This window comes from Haliaeetus albicilla, chromosome 20 (assembly GCF_947461875.1).
Source record: "Haliaeetus albicilla chromosome 20, bHalAlb1.1, whole genome shotgun sequence".
Taxonomy (NCBI): Eukaryota; Metazoa; Chordata; class Aves; order Accipitriformes; family Accipitridae; genus Haliaeetus; species Haliaeetus albicilla.
The window spans coordinates 4001725-4020955 of NC_091502.1; the positions used below are offsets into that span (position 1 = coordinate 4001725).

The following is a 19231-nucleotide window of genomic DNA, read 5'->3' on the forward strand; positions in this document are numbered from 1 at the left end:
TTCTCCTTTACAACAAAGAACCTCAAATTGAAAAATAGGTCCAATAACCTCACAGCAAGCTATTACGTATGAGGGGATGTACGCCCCTAGCTTTTTCTTATTTTTATTAAGAAAATAAAGCACTGTTTATGTATGCTTAACTTTCAGTTAAGTCTCTTAAAAACCTCTTCTCTCTAGGTCAAAACTTTACAAGTAAAATTTCACATTAGAGCGTTAAGCCAACACCAGACTTGTACAACATGTAGCTCCCAGGCCAGCACGGCCCACCAGCAGGCGAGAGGCAGAGCGCTCCGTCTGCAGCGGGGTGGCAGAGGAACCAGGGGCAGTCAGTGAAGGTACTGCACCAGGGAGGGAGCTAATACCGGCATGGGCAAGAGAGATGTGGATGACTACTGCTGTAGGAAGTAGGGAATCCTGTGTTAGGATTTTAATGTCCACACACATTGCTGCTCTACTGCCACAACGCTATGGTTGTGCAGTGAAAGTCTGACAAAATCTACATTACAGCACCTTCATTGGCTCTAATAAAATAAAGTAGTCACCTAAAATTATTCTAACTATTACTTAAATTATTATGTTTTTCACTTCATAAAGAAAGCATCTTACTTTTTTTTTTTTTTTGAAAACTACACTACAGTCATATTGGAAAACTGTATTCTTCAAAGCCTTTCTTGTTATCACTTTTGCATTGAATGCCATCTTAACAAAAACAGCTGTTATACAAAAAGGTAGATAGTTCAAATTACAATTATTTAGTGATAAATCACAGCATACACACAGTAAATATCCACTGAAACAGTTGTCTTATAAGCACACAGAAGACAATCAACAAAAGAAATAAAATGGATTTGAAAAAAAGGCACAGTAGTAAAATACAGCAAAAGCATACGTAACAAGGTGCAATCTATATTATCTAAACATACCTTTCCAAGATCTGCAGCCTGTTTTAAAATATCTCTTTTTAGATCTTCTGCTCTCTTGGAATGAAAAGAATTACTTTGACTCTGGATGATAAATACAATTTCTTTTAATTCTGTGAACCAGAAAATAAGAAGATTTAAAGACAAAAGAAGTTATTTTCACTTTTGCTCCAAACCTAGTGAGAACCCGGCGGAGGGGGACGGGACCTATTACATAGCAAGCTATTTCTTTAGTTATACAAACATTTCATGAAATAGTAAAAAGATATAATTTAACATACAAAAAAATTCCAAAACAGTCCTTTTAAGGATTAACATATAAAAAGCATGACATGACTAGTAGATCTGCAGCAACAAAGAAACTTATGCCCACAGTTAAGAGTAGCCACATTCATGAAGTTGCTTTTTCTCCAATACACTAGCTCTCCTTATTACCAGAGTTAAAAAGTGTTAGTCAGAGACCAGCATCTCCCCTGACTAGGCAATGCAGGAACATGAAATAAAAAAGATGCTTCCTCAATAAAGAGCTTAAAACCCTACCCAGAAACATCAGATGGAGAGACACGCACATGAGAACAATGGAGAGACACGCACATGAGAACAATCAGGTAATACTCTTATCTAAGAGGAAAGCATCAACACCTCACATGTGTCTTCAAAGTGTTTAAAGGCACCATATTTAAGAACATTCAATGGGAGAGGAGACTGTGAGAAATTTAAAAGAAAATAATGAAGAAGCTTTGCAAACATTTATGGATAGAAAATAGTGCTTATTAAAAAATACAAGTAGGTGATAAAGCAGATAGCCATATTTTCTTAATGATAGTAGATAGAATAACCCCTCAACACTTTGAAAGCTAAGAAAACCAAGGATGTTTGATCCCATTCAGAAGCAGAACACAGCAGAGGACAACAGAGGATGAGAAGGTGAAAGGAAGAAGAGAGGACAGATGCCCTTTCCAAAATTCTTAACAAGTTTGACCTATGCTGTATAACCCAACCCAAGACCATAACTAAGTAGCAATCAAGGTATAAGATGAGGAGAACCGCACAATATTGCAGTTTCTATTTGTTTGGCCAGAAAAGGCTGAACTTTACAGATACTATACAGAAAGTGTGCAGATGAGGAAACTCAGAATATAACAACTTAAGAGATTCAAGTCAATGACCGACCAATCAATGCTTAAGGAACAAAAAAGTTGCCCAGTATTCAACAAGATAAGTAAAGGACTTGTGGGGATTGGGGGGGATTGAGAACTGCATTTAAATTCTGTCACTTGAGGTGAGTCAGATCAAGCATAAGAGATAACAGATTCTAGTTAATTCAACGAGGAGACAGCACAGAAAATGCTGCTGAGTTAATGTTTACAGATGACATCACTCCAAGACAAGACAGTACCAAAAGGAAAGAAATTAAAGTCCCATGGGATCTGCACAGAATGTCAAAAAATGTAGAGAAGGAACAAAGTGCGCACCGAAAAAATTATATAGGTAACAAAAAAGCAGAACTTAAAGACCACCATCATTAGCAACATTATGAAAGCTGACAGGGAAAATAAAGATATAAAACCTCTAGGAGAGCTTCCTAAGAACATTCTCTGGTATTCCACTGAAACCAAACTTTCAGTGAGATACAGGAGATTTCAAATTAAAGACAGTCCAGGATGAAAATTCAGTAGAGAACTAGAGAATCATGGCTGATCAAAAGCTGCCAGATTTTACTACAAGCAATGTCTGTGAAGACAAACATCCCAAGTATAGAGTACCTCAGAGGAAGCACGTGAAGCTTCTTGTCAGGCAGCAAAGCATTTCAACACTTTTAATCTGCAGTTTCACTGCAGTATAAATTCAAGTTTTGTATCATGCAATATTTATTTTTAAAGTGTATGTTCTTGCACTGTAGATCAAGTCAACCTAAAAGATCCTAGTGTCGTATCAAGATCTTGACCTATAGGTTAAAAATACTAACTTGGCAGAGTAGAATGAGTGAAGAACAGTGGAACAAAGATGGAGAATAAATTTCTGAAGCAAGCAAGAAGTAGTCTCCATAAAAAAGAGTAAAACTGAGCACATGAAGAAGGATCACACGAAAAACAGTGGCAACAAAAAGAGCATTAACCCCAAATATCTTCACTAAGATTATGAAAAACAGAAAATAGGTATAATTTTAAATGCCTAAATTGTTTCTGAAGTTGAGAAATAGTCAACAGCAAGACAAAAATTCAAGTCTTTTGGAAGATTAATATCCAGAAGAGCTACTGATATGTGGATACTTTATTTCTCTTGTTGTCTCCTTTTCTCTTTTATTTCCCTAGGACATTTACATACCTGGAAAATACCTTCAACAACCTCAAATACTCATTGATTGGAAAGATACTGCAAGTTCACATTAAAAAAAATTTAAAAATAAAAAAATTGGGAAACAGGAATGCTGAAACTTCCCAAGTCTTACCACAACCATTGCTCATTGCTAAAGAGAATGGAACCTTAATCAATTTTTAACAAGTCCTTAACAGTAACGTGGGTTTTAGCAAGTATACAATGACCCTATGCAAAATACTCCTCCTTAGGAATTGTCACTAAATCAGTTCAAAAGATGGCAATGGGGAAATATTGCTGTTTGGAAGATAATAATTTGCAGTGTAACGACAAGCATGAATAAACTACCTGTATGATTTTTTTTCCCAAAGTTTATTTACCACAAAAGGCTGTTTTAGTCAACTGAAAACTACTGAAAAAAATTAAACCAAACATTTCAGGCAAAAATAAGGAGGAAAAAAGCTCCTAGAAGAACATATGATGATGATGATGCCTGCTAGCCAGAGGTTAAAGCATTCACCTAGGATGGAAGAAACCCAAATTCTCATCTGTGAGGCAGTTTGGGCCTGAATGTAGGTCTCTGGTGTTCCAAGTCAGTCTCTCAATTTCCAGGCTGCAAGTATATTCTGAGGTGGGTTTTCCCCATTCCTTCTATTGTTCTAGAAATGGAGAAGAGTGAAAGTGAATGCTGAGCTTCCCAATTACCTAACTCTTCTGAAACAGTGGGAATCTAGAACCATGTATCTGACTCGCTGAATGTTTAAACACATCATTAAAAAGGTAGAACAGGCATCAACAGGAAAGACAGAATTCCATGATGATTTATATACTTCCCTGGAGTATGTGTGACATGGTCCAAACCCCTTCCGCAAAAATTATGACTTTAAAACAACTAGGATGCAGTCTAACCACTGGCCTCTAATAGGTAAAAGAATGCCACTGACATCTTGGTGGCTCTGTCAATGGTGCTTAAATCTAGCTCCTCTTTTATTTGGGTTTTTCTTTCCTAAGAAATTATGGAAATAAAATTAATTTCTTTAAGGCTAAATGGAATATTTGAACAATGAAAAGCCAGTGAGAAAGTACAAAATGTATCATCATTTATTCAGACAAAACCTAAACTGCAGAAGCACTGGTGCTTTAACTCACAAACCGGAGATTCCACTCTGTAGGTCAGAAAACTCAGCTTCCAATTTGAGTTTAAAAAATTAGGCCACCTGCATATTCTGTAAGCCTTTCCCTACTTTTATGCTAACTCTAAAATTAACCTGAAACTCCAGATCAGGATCTTTTAGTTCTTATATTTTGAGCAGATTATTGCAGCTTAGTATAAAGCTTCCACAGTTAAAAGTAGAGACAAGTCTTTTCTCACACTAGGAACAATAATTTTTAAATGTGTTTATATGAAGTTATTGGGATCTTTCTGGATTAAAGGCAGTGTATGAATATATAGAGAGACAGACAGATATAGAGACACACAATCTCATCTGTGTGAGTGCTTATTTATTTATCATATATGCCATCAACATCGTAATGACTGATTTATCTGTTTATGGCCTACAGCATGAGAACTGAAAGCCATCTTAACTTCAAACACTCTCTCAACAGTTTGAGTATTTCTGATATTCCTATTTCCTGAATTTTACTAAAATACTTGCATTACTACTATCCAAAAAAACCCTTTAAAATAAATTCCAAAGCCACCACATTTTTAGTACACTTGTTTACTTCTTGAAATTAGAAATAACAGTATCTGGTTGTTCTTCAAACTGCACACCTTTTCCTAGTTTTGTAATACATAAAGTATGTTGCTTACCACTTCAGAACTCATAATGTGTCTTAACACTTACTTAACAACAACAACAACAACAAAAAGAATTCATCACCTACACATTTGCTGTTACTAATGAAAAAACTTACTTAAACCTTGCATGTCATTCTCACCTTTCCAACCAAACTTCCCTCACTAATTCCTAGAGAGCCTAGATAAAATACAGAACTAGGCCAGACAGAATATTAAAAAGATATAACTGCAAAAAATACTTTTGATCCTTTCAGAATATTGCAGGTATTTGCAGATCAGAGGAAGTGTAACATCACCATATTTTCAAGAATCAAATCAAAGAAAAAAAGCCTCAAGACTACTTCATTCTTCTTCTCTCATTTAACATACACGTTAAAAAAAGAAAAAAGAAAAAACCCAAACCAAACACCCCCTCATCACACAGCAAAAAGCTAGTAGATACTCTCGTGGTGAAAGAATGACTCAACCTACCTTGGATCTCAGTCACCCTCTGGAAATGCCCTCTCTTTCCACAGATTACAGAAGGAATCCAGAGACCTCACACTCCGAAGCTCAATGTTTCCTTGAGTTTCCAAGGAAGGCAAAATCATTGTACACTAGCCTGAAATAGCCAGTGCCTCACTTCAAGGAGAGATTTTCTTTTGTTATTCAAATATTATAAAAGCTGAAAACACTGTTGGTCAACAATATAGCCTACTATTTGGGGACAAATACACCCACCAATAGAGTACCTGTACATCCACCTGAAGGGCAAGACTTTTTGCTATGGCATGGCAATGACGACCCAACACTGCTAAGTCACATCATTTATCTTTTGGCTGAACAATAACATATCCATGCATGAAACACTTTGCACACCACTGAGTCCAGAAAGCTACATCATATTCTGGGTAGACAAAGCAACCACAGGAACACGAAGTTTTCTCTCTACTACACTTGTCTTCCCAGCGACTAGAATATCAGGTTGCTGATACCTGTTTTCAAAGGCTTGACTAAGGACACTTAAAAAGATGTCTTAAAACTTTGAAAGGAGAACTACAGATGGTAACTTTGCTTCCTTGGTACAAAGGTACAGCTTATCTATGAAGGAGAAAGAATTTTCTTATATAACAGTTTGAAACAGAAGAATGAAGCATCACAGGAACTAAGAACCATCAAGAACTTCACTCTGTTTCAAGTCCTTCCTTGATTTTACCCACAGAAATGGGTTAAAAGAGAAAAAAAAATTATTTCTTAAGGAGAGGCAGAATCCTGTTTAAAGAAAGACCGAGAACACAAGAAATGACATATTACATCAGACCAATGGTCCACCTAGTACAGTATATTGTCTTTAACAGTAGCAATAGGAAACACTATTTGGGGACACCACAAGACCTTCACTTTCTCCAGTACTCCTCATACTCTAACAGCATCTACCACTATTATGTTAGAAAATGCCAGAAGATACATTACTGTCTATTTATCTTACCATGTACTTATGGAGTTGTCCCCTTTTGAAACTGCTGGTATGGTCTGCTTCTACAATCTCCTGCAGCAGCAAGACTCTAAGTTTTACTACCTGCTGCATAAAATACTTTTGTTTGTCTGCTTTAAAGAGATCTACTGAAACAAACAATAGATGACAGATGGTACTTACATCACTAATGTACCATTGTAACGTTCCTAAATATAACTTTCCTAAGTAATGAGATTCTATTAAAACTTATGAAAACAGAGCACTGTCAAAAGCTAAAAAAAAAAAAAAAAAAAGCCTGTCAATGCCTCCCTGCGTGTTTTATGAAGTGAGACACAGCAGATCTGCTGGGGGTGATAAAAGCAGCAACCAGCACCTGGCTGTACTATGAGATTGCACAGAAAGAGATGAAAGAACACAAAGAGGAAACGGACTTTGTTTGACACCAGATAAGGACGGGTGAACAGGGAAACAGAATAATAAAGCTTCTATAAACAGGTCCTGACCTTTCAATGGTAAAATGGGAGATAAATGGGACAAGAGACATAATTATTTTCCACAAAAGTGGTTATCAGGGTTAGGGACAGAGCTTGCAACTAAGTCCAAAAAAAGCCAACAAACAAAGAAAAACCAGATCTTCTCAGCACCATTCAGAGTTCTGTTAGTAACTCCACAAAAAGCATGCTAAGTCTTCCTGGTGTTCAGCTTTGATGTCAGAATGAACTCACAACTACTCAGAAACTGCTACAACAGAGACACGTGTAAGCTGGCTCTTTTTAGGACAAGCAGACCCAAGTGCTCAGGGTTTAGAAGAGTGAGAAGTACCATAACGGTCCAAGCTGCTTTAAGAATTGAACTGCTATAGTATAGCAGAGGCAGCACTAGGTTACAGTGCAGAGGTTGCAAGTGCTCATCTCAGGTCTGTAAACTTTTTACTGGAAGAACATCAGACTTGTTTTCAGAAAAGGCAGAAGCTGGCAGAATTTTTGTTTACATAATTTATCTCACATGTCCAGTAAAAAAAATTATTTTACCACTCAGTATCCTATTAATGTTTGACATGTTTCTTAAATACTTGCTTCTAGATATTACAAAGTTATTACAAATAATTTATAATAACCCTCGTTATTTAGGGTACCATATAATACCATGAGAGCCTAGCAGAATGGTAAAATTCAGTTTCATGTTAAATTTTTACAAGAACAGCTACTAAGTGTGATGAAGTTTTATTTTAAAATATTGTGTACTACAAAAAGCAATGCATCAATTTCATAGTGCAAGCGCACATTTTCAGAAAAACACTTAACTACAAGAATTGCAAATAAAAACAAAGATCGAGAAGCTTCTGTTTGATGAGACTACATGAGCAAAGCAAAAAAACCCAAAGTATTTGGGAATCAGCAATTAACTAACAATGCTGTTAAGCATTTAGGCACTGTTCCTACAGCAACTTTTCAAAGCATAACTGTATTTTATTTATACTAAAAAGGTAGCTACAAGTGAAAACAAATACAGACTATACAGTACTCACCTCTGCTTATTTTACTAATTGTTCCACTTTTTTGAGACTTCTAGAAGGAAAGAAAAAAAGCAAAATAAGGATACACACAAAACCTCAAATATTTCTATAGAGACACACAGGGAGTCAAAGCATTCATCAGGTTGTAAATGCATACATAGAGGTTTTAACTCAACAACTAATAAAAAAAACTAAAGTAAAAAGTTTTTCATCATCAAGCATTGAAACATATTCTACATGTTTGTATACTAGTACTTAGACAATACAGTAAAAGAAAAAAAAAAAAGAGAGAGAGAATGCTTTTCCATGACTCAATTTATACCAGAGCTCTTTAAGTTAATACTAACAATGTATTTTTTTTTTTAAATTTTTTTTTATTTAATATGTATCTCCTGAGCACAAAGTTTGGAATATGGAACTCTATAATACAAACACACCTATTCAGTCTGTTAAGAAAAGCCCAACACACCCTTATTCATTTGATCCACTATCAAGCATCTATTGAAACACAATTCTTAAAGAAAGACTCAAAAGCAATTTATATCAAGACAAATAAATATGAAAAGGCTGCTGTACATAACATGACTTCACTGGCATTTACTCAGGTATCACATACATTTGTGATGGAATTTTAATGGAGAGCTGCTGCAGAACAGACAACAGTGACATTGCATTTGCATCGTTAACCAGGAAACCAAGAAACACACATAAAAATATCTCAGGAGCAAATTTAATTGCTTCTAAATAACAGAGGTTGAGTGGAAAGGTGTTGTTTAAGAACTGTTGACTAGTAGAGAGATAGGACTGGAGAAACAGCTCTCCACTTCCTACGAAAACTGTACGAAGGAAAATGGAGCCTTCATTTATTGCACGATTTCTCCCTGGTAACAGCACCTCAAGTGCTTTGGTTTCTCCACATGAAAAATCAAGATCATCTTTACTAACTGCATAAGGATGTTGTAGGATTTACCTTTGTTCAAGTGTTTTAAGACATTCAAGTAGAAATGCCATACAAGGCACTCCTCAGTAATAAGCTTGCATATAGTTTTCCTAGCCTTGTGAATTAATTCCTAAACACATTTTTTTTCTCCCCCCTTTATTAAAAAAAATACCGTATCCATCTAATCCTTTTAGTCCTACTTGCATCAGATGATCACCCCCCCTGCCCAGGTCTGACTTTTACACTGAAATGCATAAGCTCCAACTTCCTTGGTAGCCATCTGTAAAACCTTTTCAAGAATGACTGCGTTGCATCCATGCTTATGACCCTTTTTTGGTGTCTGGGTCAATAAAGTTTAAAAAAATTCTTGTAAGACTAAGTTATTTTGGTGACTATACACAGTACTGCCACCATCTTACAGTGTAATATACATCACATTCTAAGTTAACCTATATCATAAACAACATGGGAAGATTAATTTTCTAAGCAAAGAAAAAAGTATGTTTTGTGGTACACAGTGTGATGAACAAGCCATATTCTACAATTGCCATTATTAAAACAGAAAACAAACCAATTGTTGCCCATTACGTTCCTGTTAATGTTAAAAAAAAAAAAAAAAAAAGGAAAAAAAAGATTTTGGCTTTAAGAGTTCTAGGACGCACCTCTGACTTCATCTGAGGGAAGGTTTTGAAACTCTAAAATAGTAGGAAAGCCTTCATAAATTATATCCTATATAAGAATGATAACATTAAACAGCTGGATTGAAACAGTAATGGAATTTGACAAACAGCAGCTTACATTACCTAGTCTCCCAGAGACACTGCAGCAGATCAGCAGTTTGCAATAGGGATCTTTTTCATTTATGAAAAATACTATAGGTATAGCAGTCATCATCAAAAACAAAAAACTATTTAGAAACACTTCTTTGACCATACTTCTATTGCATTTGATGCGAGATTGCTAGTTCTAAGTGGCAGTTGTAGATTCTAACTCTTGATTCATTCCAGTACTTTTTTTTTTCATTTTCCTTCCTTAAATCTCTTTTATATGTACACAAATATCTGTTACAAATATTTACATATTAAAAAATCGGTAGACAGAAGTCTGTTAAAGGACATACATGCATACGCACCTAACACCTGTTTAATAGTAGGGCTAGCTCTGACCATTAGTTCTTCTAATCTGTTAATTTGAAATTTCATATGCAAGCTTTACTTAAGCCATGACTTGGGTAGCAATATGTAATAATGCTTATTTAGTGGAGAGGCAGCCACCTCCCTCTCAATGTATTATATATTTAACAAAACCAAGAAGAAAGCAAAACCTGTCTCTGAACTAATAAAGGCTATATACTCAAAACCTATTCTTAACAGCAATAACACTATCAACTTGTAGAAGCTAGGCAAAATTGCCAAGTTTTTTTTTACTGTAATTTTCTGATGCACTCTTCAGCTAATGCTGGAAAAAGTAAATAAATTGTTTCCTAAATTATAATTTTGTTCCAAAACAAAACCCCCAAAATCTAATTCTCTTAATATAAATGTCAATGTAAGTCAGAAAAAACAGCATAAGAAATTAAAAGTGCCAAGTATAAGTTTATTCTCATAATTCTAAGAATCCATAGGATAAAATTAAGATCCTAGTAACACCAGAAGAGTAGAGCTACACGTAACTTGTGTGCCATTAAAGGTCTCTTATATGCCACACAGAACAGAAAGACATTATATGACATTTAGCACCACTGAAGTCAGTGATCAAACTAATCAATGTCACAGATGTTAGGCTTTCTGCTCTGGTCTCTTCTGGATGATTTTATAATGTCTGTAAAATGTTCCTGCTCTGGCAATTAAAATTTATTACCTGCAGCACTGGTAGTTCAGTCTCATCTTCTGCACCTTCAGGAACTACACTTACAGCAAAAGCTGAAAGAAAAAGCAGACTTTTTTTCATATTATAGGAGCTCATTTTCACACTTGACAAAGTTCTGCAGCAAAAGAAAAAAATATTTAGGTAGATTTTCACATTAAATGATACTATATTGGTAATAATCTTTATGAACACGAGACAGTCCGTTCTTAGAGAATTTAAACATTTACTGCCTGACAATTCTATTCCCGTACATCGCTGAGAAGATCACTCTTTGATGTGAAGCCAATTTATCTTGGCTTCAAGGCAAATAATTCCCATTGGGAAAAAAAAAAAAAATCAAATCTGTTGAGTCCAGTAGTTCACTTGACAACAATATAAAGTGCTATGACATGGGAGATCTGCATTCCACTCTATCTTTAGGTTAAAGTTTGGATTACCAAAGCTTCACTTGGAACCACAGGAACTGACAGCAGCTGATGGAAACTTCTATCAAACTTGAAGATCACTGTCATACGCTTTGAATGCTGTCTTTGAACAACAGTCAAAATTCTTAATATGTAGGAGACCCAAATAAACGCTTACAAAAAGAACAGAGACCCGTAATAGCTAATTTGCACAGACCTAGCATTATCTTAAACATTTTATACTGACACCACCCTATGCATACACTTCTGGTTTGTATTAGAAAAATAATCATAATAAAGGGTTCTGCTTTGGTTTTGGATATTTTTTTTCCTTGTTGATGTAGTCATCTAATCAATCTGTCTCGGCTTGCTTGTTTGTAAAAGTAGTTCCATTTAACATAAGAAAGCTTTGCTAAGATTCTTCATAAGGAGTCTTTTTCTTAAAGGTACTAAAGAGATGCAAATGAAAGCAAATTGCTATAATTTGGAAGAAACTCAAGATACTACTCATCATGGTCAAATAGACGGTTTTCTTAAAAACTGGGGCAGAAAAAAAGTATCAGCAGATTCAAATGGAGTGTCTCACTGCAAGTTTAATTTACTTATTCCTTGAAATTGATTTGAAAGTGAATTGCTAGCAAACATCAATTCCTTTGACACGCTAGAAACCTGGAATGTAGGAAAGCAAGAAGACAAGATTGTCCAAAGCCTGTGGTGCTCCATCTCTGACTACCAATACCCCTATGCTCTTTCAACTGGAGACCAAATTTCATCAAGTGTCTAACAGTTGAGTTTCACAATGACATCGCAGGTCCCGACTAACTTGAATCTCAACTCATACCACTAGATGCAGACCACCCCCAATCATTCTAATGCAGTAGACTCATGTTGACCATAGCCACATTTCAATAAGGCATTTAGCCAGGAAGAAGAAAACAGAGAACAAGTAGGAGTGTCTCCCCCAATGCTGTCCTCAAGTAAATGTTTTGTACTTCTAGTTCAAAAGTGCACAGAGAATACCTCAATCTGCCTATTACACCCCTTGCTGACAGCATGTTCTGATCATTTTCCTCCTTCTCTTCCAACATAACAGTACTTACAGCTCCAGATAAGGAATATCTTCCCCTACACAAACCAGATCCACCTCTTCTACTTGACATGATCTTAATTACAAGATCAACACAAACCACCCTTATTCTGGGAAATGTATTAATTACATAGTATTAACCTGAAGAAGTATCACCTCATAAATTTGGTTTATTCACAAAACTGAATGCAAGCAGAATTTTCAGGACTTTCAGTTTTTAATATGCAGTTGAGGAACAGCACGCGAGACCTGAAACAACTGTGATTGACAAGAGATGCTGCCTCTCTCTCCGTAACATTCAATAACCCATGCCACACTGCTTTTAAGATTTATAAAATATTAATGCACATGATCCTTGAAACAAATGAAACAATACTCAGATAACCTGGGAAAAAAAGACCTGTTTCATACTATGTCTTTGAGAGCACAGATAAAGCTCTTCGGGGAATTATTTTAACAACCTTCATATTCATATTACAGACAACATATTACATAACAAACTTCATCTTCATACTACAGAACCACAGAATCGTTAAGGTTGGAAAGGATCCGTGAAGATCATCTAGTCCAACACCCCCAGAGCAGGATGCTCAGAATGTTGTTTAGGCAAGTTTTGAGTATTTCCTAGAACAGCGACTCCGCAAACTCTCAAAGCAACCTCTTCCAGTGTTCAATCACTCCTAGGAGTAAAAAAAAAAAAAAAAAAAAGTATTTCTTATGTTTAAATGGAATTTCCTGTATTTCAGCTTGTGCCAATTACCTCATGTCCCGTTAGGCACCACAGAGTATGGCTCTGTCTTCTTTACTGCCCCCCATCAGGTATTTACACGTTGGCAAGATCATCCGTGAACCTTCTCTTCTCCAGGCTGAACAGCCCCAGCTCCTCCAGCCTCTCCTCGTACGTCAGGCACTCCAATCTATTAATAATCTTCATGGTCCTTTGCTGGGCTCACTCTGGTATGTCCATGTCTCTCTTGTAGTGGGGAGCCCAAATCTAGACACAGCACTCCAGGTGTGTCTCACCAGTGCTGAGCAGAGAGGAAGGATCACCTCCCTTGACCTGCTGGAAACACTCTTCCTAATGGAGCCCAGGAGGCTACTAGCCATCTTTGCCACAATGGCACACCGCTGGTTCATGGTCAGTTTGTTGCCTGCCAGGACCCTCAGGTCCTTCCCTGCAAAGCTGCTTTCCAGGCAGTGTGCCCCCAGCATGCACTGATGCATGGGGTGACTCCTCACCAGGGGCAGGACTTGGCATTTCCCTTAGTTGAATTTGGTTTTCCAAGTTTCCCATTTGCCCATTTCTCCAGCCCACTGAGGTCCCTCTGAATGGCAGCTCCTCGTTCATGCATGTGGGCCTCCTGACGTCTTTGCTTGCCTTCCTGCATGTGGGGAAGGACCATTCTTGAGCTTGCAGGAGGTGAACCTTGAAAACCAACCAGCTCTCCTGCACCATCTCCCATATCAATCTTTCTGTATTGCTGAGGACAGCAGTAGACTGAATATGCCTGGCTAAAAATTACTTTTGTTGCAGCTGCCCTGACATACAGTGCAACTTTGACACTCACACACATCATTTATTAAACAAACCAGTATCTGTGATGAATGCTAAAGTCTCTCTCTATACCATTATTCTTATTCCCAGCGATTTCAGTCATGCAGCCTCCCTTTCTTTTCCAACAAATAAACATATTAAAATGACTTGGTATCTTTTACATCAAATATTCCAGGAAGACTCTTCCCTGCTAATACATTTTAATGATAAGACAAGAACTGTTCAGACTATTTTTGAACTACTGAAGAACCATTCGCTGAACAGACTAGCAGACCCCTGAAGACACCACAAAAAAGCCTCAAGAGTCTTCACCCAATAATAACGAAGCTTTTCACTCAGGCAGACTGTATGAATTAATTTTAGCAACAAATATGCCATGGCCCCCGTACTACCTTATTAGCAAATCTGTTACGCGCACATAATTTGATACAAGTAAAGCAGTCTTCAGAAGTAAACTGGGATGCATTTGTGGGGTAAATTCAAGTCTTAACTAACACATGGCCAAGACTGTTCTGGCTAAGCAACCTGATCTCTCAGCCTGGAAATAAATATCCTCTTCCAAGCATTTACTGGGGAAAGGGTGGCATGAGAAGAACGTGGTACGTCTAGCTGACATATGACTTATCAACAAAGGGGCCACAGGGTAGGTGGGAACTACAGTGCCTGGGTGCAAGTGGACATCCCTAGGATTAATTCATCCACCCGCAATTCACTCCCAAGAGATTTCTGAAAAAGGTGTGCCCAGGACTGGACCAAAGATAGAAAAATTCTAACTAAACGCGCAGCTCATGACCAGATCAGTTGTAGAAACTGTAAACTCCCTGTAGCAATGGCATCTTTTTGTTGTGTGTAAAGTACACATGCACAAAGAAGGATGACCTGTATCTGGGAGCTATCAAATGCTACTATAACAAAACTAACTTTTCATGTCCAAACATCATTACTAATTCAGACAACTGCAACAGATTTCTTTCAGTCTAGAACTCCCCAAGACACACATCAATCTCTGGAGCTAGAGGTACCTTTGCTAAACCCAGAATTTCCTCCAGTCCCTTTGAGTTTCTTGATGCAACACAAGCATACTTCAGGTGGACCACTGACTTACCATAGAGCACAGAGAAAATATACTGCAAGAAGAAACCATTTAGCTGGTAAAAGTTCAAACTGTGGAGGCACCACTGTAACCAAAAAGACTAGGGTGATTAACTGTATGATTTCCCACAAACATAGCTATCTAAAGCAGAAAAAAACAGCAAGGCACTGTCTTAAATGTAACCCATAATTTTGTATTTGTCACTTCATTACTTAATGCGTTATGTACTTTGAAGTAGCTATTCACATCCCTTGGCACAAGCAGACAGAAGCTGAATGTGTCAATTGCCAGTCCTCCCCTCCTTTTGCTAAATGCTCAAGAACTGAGGATAAGTAAGAAAAGGAAAGAAATTTTAGACTTTAAAGCTCTTTATTTTCATCACTTATCTTTATTTCTTTTGAAGGCAGGACTAAAATCCACTGAAAAAGCTAGACAACATTTTTGGGTCCATTCAAAACCTGGAAATTTAATCAGAGAATGTAATATAAGCAGCTTCGATTCCTTTCAATTATTTTTCTCAAGTGTTCCATTATTTCCATTAAAATTTTGGTGAGTAAATAGACTTGCTTATAACACTAGAAACTAAACCTCAGTCATTTACTTTCATTGTTCAGCAGCTGAACTGCAGGAATACGTGCCAACAAACTATTAGGAAAATGGATGCAAGTACTGTAGTACTAAAATACAAGATACTGTATAAATATATATAATGCCACATTATAAATGTAGAAGTAACTCTTTCTTCAGTACTACCTTTTTGAGTGTAAACAAATTCCAAACACTTACAATTATATGTCCTTTAAGTGCAAAGGATGTTAAAAACTGAGGAGTTAATTCTTTTGCTTTCACAGACAAAATCCTTTTGAGGCAGAAAGGCAATACTTCTGTTATCTTCCTCTTTTACAGTCTGATTCAAGGCTGACTGACCCCAGAGTCATTCCAAGCACCTCACTGGGCTGTGGGTCAGTTTCAATGAGCTACAAAAAAGTTATGATTCTATGACTTATGTATGGCAAAACCATGACTAATAATAACCACTTCAAATAATGAAAGCCATTGATTACATTGTACACAGCAGACAAAATACTTAAAGCAGAATTTCTTTACACTTCCAATTATAATTTAATGAAAGGCCTAATTTTGTTTTGGTTGGGGGTTGGTTGGGCTTCCTCCCCCTCCCAAGTTTTCAAAGAACATAATATTCTATGGATTGACACAATTCCAGAGAAAATCTGCACTGATGCTGTCAGTCAAAGAGACAGGATGGAAGATCATGGAAGATAATGAGACAGCCTGGGAGCACTAGCAAGCAAAATAAATTAGTTTCATGTATTTATATGCAAGCTTTTATAGTATTTCTGCATTGTTGCTACCTTAGCAGCATCAAAGACCCCGGTCTAGCCAGGTAAGAATGAAGACTTATAGATTTATCAATCCAAAACGGGGAGAGAGCAAGAGGGAGGAGGAAGAGGAGGGGATGATGCAAGCCAATTTCCAGCATCTGAAGCTTTTCGTAAAATAAAAGCAACTCATTTTATTTCTTTACTAAATTTCTTTAAGCGAATGGCACATATGGGAAGAAGGCAGCTGAAATCACCACTGTGAACCACTGAAATGTCTAAATGAGCGCTGTGCACACCAGTACCTTTATAAAAAGCGACCAAAGAAAAACAGTAGAGGAAAAAGCACCATCATTATCCCTTCTGATTTTCTAGAAGTTAGACCAAACAAAATTATCCAAGTATGTTTTCCCATTCTGCAAGCTGCCACCTGAAAGCTGGAATTTATGAAATGACTTAACTACCAACAGACAAGCTGTTTTCTTCTGTAAAATGCAATCCAAATGATTTCTGTTTTCGAAGACAAAGCTGATTGTTTTACAAACTTACTATCTTCATCATCTCAAAAGCATGGGGTATTTATGAAAGGACTTTAGTATAAAAGGATATTTTAAAAACTACAAGAAAGCCATGATACTGCAATAAACTTCAGGTGAAAAAAATCTATACAAGCTTAATCGAGACCTACTAAGCAAGAGGTAATTGCACAAGCAAGAACCCAAGTTCTTCCATTTCTGCCTTCTACCTGTATGTACAATAAATATACACACACACATGAGGAAAACTGAAGCTGCTGTTCTTGGACTGTGATTACAATCTGTTTGAGGTTACAAGTGCTATAGTACCTTGCTGAAGCACTGGAGCAAAACTACTCATCCCAGAAAGAATGAAATACATATTCAGGAAGAGCGGTAGAGTGTTAGGACTCCTCCAAAAACCAAGCTGTGTAGGTGAAATAGAAAGTGTTTTACAAGAGAAAAATCAAAATATCACAGTTTTACTTCGCTAAAAACAGGATTTATTTGTACCAGGTTTCCCCTGCTGGATTTTGATCCACAAGCCACAGCAGCGGGAGAGAATCAAATCCAAAGGCTCGGAACAAACTGACAAGCCTATGCTGACAGAGATGGAAACATTCAGGAACAGAAATAATGAGAAACAGAGCAGATGTAAACATTCATTTCTGCCTCTTACACACACTGCAACAGCCCCTAACTCCAAGAGCCTGCAGCGATCCAACTGCTGGCACGTTACTAACCCTTCTCTTTTAATCATCTCGCACCTGCCTAGACGCATTAAAAGCGTCTCTATAATACAGCAGTGAGATTTTATCTTCCCTCCATGCTGACATTCTAACCGGGCGGTATTACCTCTCCACCTCCCCCCAGCAACACCCGGTCAGTAAGGCGCTATTTCAAACACGAGCACGAGTGGCTTCGCGGTGGGTTTCAGCTAGCTGTTTAACGAAGACTGCCTTGACCCGAGCGGCTGGCCCCACCAGGACCGGTTTACCTCAGCGGGGGCTTTCCCCAGAGGGCCGTCCCCACACACCGCCGTCCGCGGGGGCCGGAGGGCGGGAAACGGTCCCGGCGCCGGCCGCCACCGGCACCTCAGAGCCGGGGCCGCTGAGGGGAGCCCGCGCTGCCCCGGCCGCGCTCCAGCCCAACCCGCCAACAAACTTCGGGGGAAGGGGAACCTCCCGCCTCCCCGCCCGCTGCCCCGCACGGGGCGGGACAGAGGGGTGAGGAAGCGGCGGCGGCTCCGGTACCCCCCCCACACACACCCCAAAGCTCTCCAGCTCTGTCCCGTGCCCTCCTCCCCTCACCACCTCCGCGGAGGGGCCGAACGTCCCGGCTCTCCTCCCTTCACCGCGCCATGGCGTCCCGGCCCGGCCCCCGGCCACTCACCCCGGGTGCGAAGCGGCGGGAGAAGGAAGAAGAGATGGGCGCACGCAGCGAAAAGCAGCCAGCGGCTGCAGCCGGGCTCCCGAGACATCTTGGCAAGGGCCGCCGAGCCGCACGGTGCGGGGTGATGGTGCTGGGGCGGGGAAGGAGGACGAGGAGAGGGGCACGGCGCTCCCGGCTGCCCGCCTCTGCCGCAGGAGCGCGGGCGAGCGGCCTCCGGCTGGTGGCGGTGCCGCCGCCAGCCCGCCCTCTTTCCCTTCCCGTCCCTTCCCTCCGCCCCGCCAGGGCCCGGCAGGACCGGCCGCCAGCGCCGGGAGGAAGGGGAAGGCGGAGCGGCCACGGCGGCGCCCTCTGGCGGGCGGCAGCGGGGCAGGCGCCTCCCCGCCGGCTCCGGCCTCCCGCCGCGCCCCGGAGCCCGCGGCAGGCGGCCGCTCTGCGGGCCCCCGGCCCTCCCGGGGGCAGCCGGAGCTCCTACAGCCCTGTGTGTGGTTTTGGACTAAGTAGCCAACCCAAAGTAATCCTCGTTCAGCGTAGCTCTCCGTAGCCGTTACTGATCAGCCGGCATCGGCTACCCAAAACAATAACGTCTTTAAGTCTCAGTGCTGGATTATTGACTCCACGGAGAGTCCTCCATCGAGGTTTCTAGGTTGTCCAATTTAGACAAAAGAGGGTTTTTTTGGTTATTAGCTTCATCCTTCTCCTCTCACAAACAAATTTATATATTGTCAGTCAAATGATAGCCAGCACTCTGGCAGGAACCTGCTCCACAATAACAAGTGGCCTAGTCATCTCTAAAACAACCCTCACAAACTGTTACCCAAAAAAGCACATTACGCCTCCAGACAGCCACTTCGTAACTACCCGTGTGACCAGGAGCAGAGACGTGGGGTGCAGCACAGAGCATGGACACACGACACGAGTGGGCACAACCTCAGCACTGGAGACTCCACAGCTACAAACCACTCGCCCATAGCTGGCTAAAGAAATGCAGCAGGTTAAAGGAGCCACACGAAACTGGTTTTAG

The 19231-nt window shown here is 39.3% G+C and overlaps 1 protein-coding gene across 1 annotated transcript in view; it reads right to left on the reverse strand.

Annotated features, from left to right (window-relative positions):
• B3GLCT (beta 3-glucosyltransferase) overlaps nt 1-18499 on the reverse strand; it is a 72637-nt gene extending 54138 nt beyond the window's left edge. Inside the window, exons 1-4 of the mRNA XM_069808051.1 lie at nt 18211-18499; nt 10816-10877; nt 8028-8067; nt 924-1033 (exon numbers count right to left, since the gene is read on the reverse strand). Coding sequence (XP_069664152.1) covers nt 924-1033; nt 8028-8067; nt 10816-10877; nt 18211-18298 — 300 coding nt within the window. The 5' untranslated portion in view covers nt 18299-18499. The remainder of the gene's footprint in view (nt 1-923; nt 1034-8027; nt 8068-10815; nt 10878-18210) is intronic.
• Nucleotides 18500-19231: the final 732 nt, after the last annotated feature.